The 3,838-nt window shown below is 36.3% G+C and overlaps 1 protein-coding gene across 1 annotated transcript; it reads right to left on the bottom strand.

Annotated features, from left to right (window-relative positions):
• Positions 1-901: 901 nt before the first annotated feature.
• Positions 902-3,559, bottom strand: LOC147547623 (uncharacterized). Its single transcript, XM_086665896.1, has 3 exons — positions 3,455-3,559; positions 1,352-1,422; positions 902-1,154 (listed from the first exon to the last, which is right to left on the bottom strand). Exons 1-3 carry the CDS (start codon positions 3,557-3,559, stop codon positions 902-904), a joined length of 429 nt encoding a protein of 142 aa, XP_086522022.1.
• Between the last annotated feature and the right edge of the window lie 279 nt (positions 3,560-3,838).

Raw genomic sequence — 3,838 nt, 5'->3', positions numbered from 1 at the left:
ATGTCTATATAATAAAACAGGTGGATGGGTGCTGACTGGGACAAACCAAAAGATAAATCAAGCCGTCCGTTCCACATCAACATTAGTATAGACCGTCGGGTCAAGCAAAATCGTTTATGTGGCACCCGGACGCCTGTAGTCTCTGTTACTCCTTCCTCTCCTTTCTCCACGCTGATTTCATGTTTGCTCACAGACGCATCTTCTCGACGCATCTTCTCGGTTCACTGGAAACACCTCCTCTCCCTCACTAAAAGCCACTTTGAGATTATATTTCCTCCATCTCTTTTCTTCAACCATTTTTGTTGGATCGACCAATTTAGGGTTTGTGTGTTTTTATTTTGACTAACAATTTAGGGTTTGTTAACACAATCCATCGTCTCTCTTTTCTTCACCTATTTTATATTGGACCGACAAATTTAGGGTTTGTTAAGGTATGTTAGATTTCGCCTTTTCTATTGAAATCAATGAAGACGTGCTCATCCAGGGTCACATTAATTTGAGATTCCATTAGTCGTGAAATTATGCTCAATAGATTGGATGCTTCATTCGATTCCAGTAAATTAAGGTATTTTCTTTCTTTTCACTTTTCACTTTAATTTGTTGTTCAGTTTGATCCACCTCAATTGAATTCTATAGGTATTTCTTATTTGGGTTATTTCCCTAGTAGCCCCTAACTTTGTGACCAGCTTCCTGCCTAGCCCCTAACTTTATCAAAAATTCTCAGATGACCCCTTTTTCAGTTACCGTTATAACACCGTTAACCAGTCATCAACTCTCTCTCCTACATCTCTTCCTCTTTCTCTACTACCTCATCTTCTCGCCACTCATCATCTTCTCCGGCTAAGGTCGTCGGCCGGCCAATTTTCCGGTCGGCGACCTTCAAACATTAAATTTTTTTTTTTTAATGTAATATCGAAGCTTCTTGTTCAACTTGAATGTCACTTGATACAATCCCATCAAATTGTTTTACAGCAGCAAATTTGGAGTTCCATTTCTGAAGATGTAGGCCATCTGTTAGAGGTAAATTAGGTTGATCTTCTTCGGGGACGTAAAGGCTAACGACAAAAGAGGAATCGGAGACATGAGTTAGTAATGGAGCTATCATCTCTACGTCCTTTTCAGAAGTTTTATTCCCTTGAAAGTAATCGAGTAACCTGTGTAAGAATTTTGTTTAAGTTATGTAGTAAGATAAACTCTCTTAGAGTACAAAATATTTATTTAAATTAAAATGATAAAAAGAATTTAAATGAATGTAAAGTTTTTTTGAAGGTGATTGAATTACTTACTGTTCAAATCCTTTTTTAGTGGACTCAACAAAAGTGAAATTTTTATTGGAGAAGTGTTGACAAACATGGAATTGGAATTGTTCAATCGACGAATTTCAAAACCCCTTCCAGCAAGAATGACTTCGAACTTTGGACACTGCATATGAAAGCAAGTAAGATGGACATCATATTCATACATATTACTTGCTCAGACATGATTAAGAGTTGAAAGGAGAACGAATAGACACACGAACAATCTCAAGAAATTAGTTTCAACCATTTTGATAGATAATGATCGATTGAGAGCGAATGAATATCGGTAGAATTGTAACAACTGGGTGTCTCTATTTATAGATCAAACATTGAGGATTTACAACATATTTGAGATATTCTGAACCTACGATAGATTATATAAAATAACTTTTGAATTTATACATTTGCTTGTTTTTCTTACAAAATTTTCTATAAAATGAAACCTAATCTAAATTTAACCACCAAAAAAATTGAGACAAAATAAGAATGAGATAGAATGGCCAGCGTTTTGGGGAAAGCAAAATAGTTTCCAGGGTGTGAAGACTTGGTCAAAATTGGTCAATTTTGTTTGACAATTTTATTTTGTAAGTTATTATAACTTAACAAAAACAGAAAAATCTATTACTTAGTGTTTGCCCAAAGAAAGCCCAATTAACAAAAACAAAAGGAGAGATCTCCTTTAATACTTAATATAGAAAATTGAGTAACAAAAAAACCTACTATATTAGAGCGAGTTATTTGAACTTTGTCTACACTATTATGCAAAATTAGAGTCGTGATTGGATGAGCTCAAACTTGTACCCGGATGTATGAGCTCGAGTCATCAATAGCGAGAATGAGGTGAGAATCTGTGAGATCTTTTTCTCACTCGAAGTATGAAAACTGGATGACAACTCACGTTCATTAATTTTATCCAAATTTTAAGACTATTAAATATAATCCATTGAAACTCAACTGTTCACGGGAATTGCTAATGCAACGTCTGATTTCTTTCACGACTGGTTTGTTTCTTATTTTTCCCGACTTTATTGCAATAACCAAATAAAGCCCAAATTATTTACATAATTTCCACCCAAGTAAATCCATGTCACACTTTTTGTTTATATTTTGCAAAAAAATGGGTGTAGTTTTAACCAAAACAACATGATCGCCTGGTTTTTCTCCAAATTATTCGACATGTTCAGAGGAAAGAGACACTCTTTTAGTCTTTTTCCTTTTCCCTTCATTTGAAAAACAATTATGTATTTTCCTTCTTCTCTCTTGCTGATCAGAAACCAGTCGCCAACAACAATCAGCCATTGGCCGGTCAATTGGTTTCACGTAAAATTTTTCTTTCTTTTTCTTACTCCTCCCCCTTCTCCTTCCACTACCACTTCTACCATAGACCGAACACCATTACCAGCTACCACCATCATCCACTTGTTTCTCTCTCACTTAAAAGGAAGGGCCACCAATTTGGATTCAACTCGTTTTAGCCTCCATAAGTGATGCAGGCGCATCTGGGCCGGGCCCGCGAACCCGCACATCCATGGCCTAATCGGCCAAGCTAGTAGTTTAGAAAGAGTCCTAGTTTAGAAGGATTCATAATGAATCTAGGTTTAGGAAGTTTCATTATTTTAGTATTTCTATTATTTAGGAAAGTCCAGTTTGAGTCTATCTAGGAAAGTTTAATATCCTACAAAAGGATGTCCAGTCTGTCTTTATATTTTCATATTGAAGAGAAAAACCCCTTGAAGTTTAATAAAGTTTAGTTTATTTACAGTTATTTACCGTTATTCGTTTATTTATATTGTTCTTCTTTTAATTCCGCTGCGACTACATCATGTGGTATTCAGAGCCACCAAAATTTTGGGCTAGTGATTCTGGAAAAAAATTTCCAGACTAGTTAAATCCGTATCAATCGTATTCTATTCGTCAAGATGATTATATTCAATCAGATTATACTCATCAAGGGATAACGAATCGATGTTTATGTGCATCATGTTTGTATGAGAATAAGAATTCGTACGATTATCATTGGAATTCGGGAGAAACCGTACGAGAAAACTCATCACAACCTCCACGCTCTTATTATCCGACCAAAACCGAACCATCACCACCACCTCCGTACTCTTATACACCACCTTCGTACTCGTATACACCACCACCGTACTCACCATCGTATTCACCACCTCTACCATCTTCGGCAACACCACCGCCACAACCGTCGCCTTTTTCAGAAAAGCTTCAATTAAACTATTATACACCACAACCGGCTCCATGTCAATACAAACCGTCACCACCACCAGTGTTTTATACACCATCACCTCCATCTTTTTCTTTTCCTACACCATATTTCCCATCACCTCCATCTTCTTATTATTCTACATCTAAACAAGTTACTACAACTTTCGAAGAACGGGAAAACATTGAAAGAGACCTCTTCCCCGTGCCACAGTTGGAACAGTCCATCCACAACACAGTTCAACAACTTTCAGAGCTCAACAACAAATTATATTTCTTTTTTACTCCCACATTATACAAAGATGATGAACTCATTT

This window comes from Eschscholzia californica, unplaced genomic scaffold, assembly GCF_041429995.1.
Source record: "Eschscholzia californica isolate CP2 unplaced genomic scaffold, dmEscCali1.0.p SCAF_3, whole genome shotgun sequence".
Classification (NCBI taxonomy): Eukaryota; Viridiplantae; Streptophyta; class Magnoliopsida; order Ranunculales; family Papaveraceae; genus Eschscholzia; species Eschscholzia californica.
Note: the sequence above shows the minus strand (reverse complement) of the source record. Positions and strands in the feature narration are given on the sequence as shown.

What these genes read in the sequence shown, in the direction of transcription:
- LOC147547623 (XM_086665896.1), bottom strand. Translation starts at nt 3,559, where the DNA reads ATGGAGCCGGTTGTGGTGTATAATAGTTTAATTGAAGCTTTTCTGAAA. An exon ending in TAGAGGTGGTGAATACGATG is followed by an intron (nt 1,423 to 3,454) that starts GTGAGTACGGTG and finishes TTTCATATGCAG; the next exon opens with TGTCCAAAGTTCGAAGTCAT. An exon ending in TTGAACAATTCCAATTCCAT is followed by an intron (nt 1,155 to 1,351) that starts GTTTGTCAACAC and finishes ATTCTTACACAG; the next exon opens with GTTACTCGATTACTTTCAAG.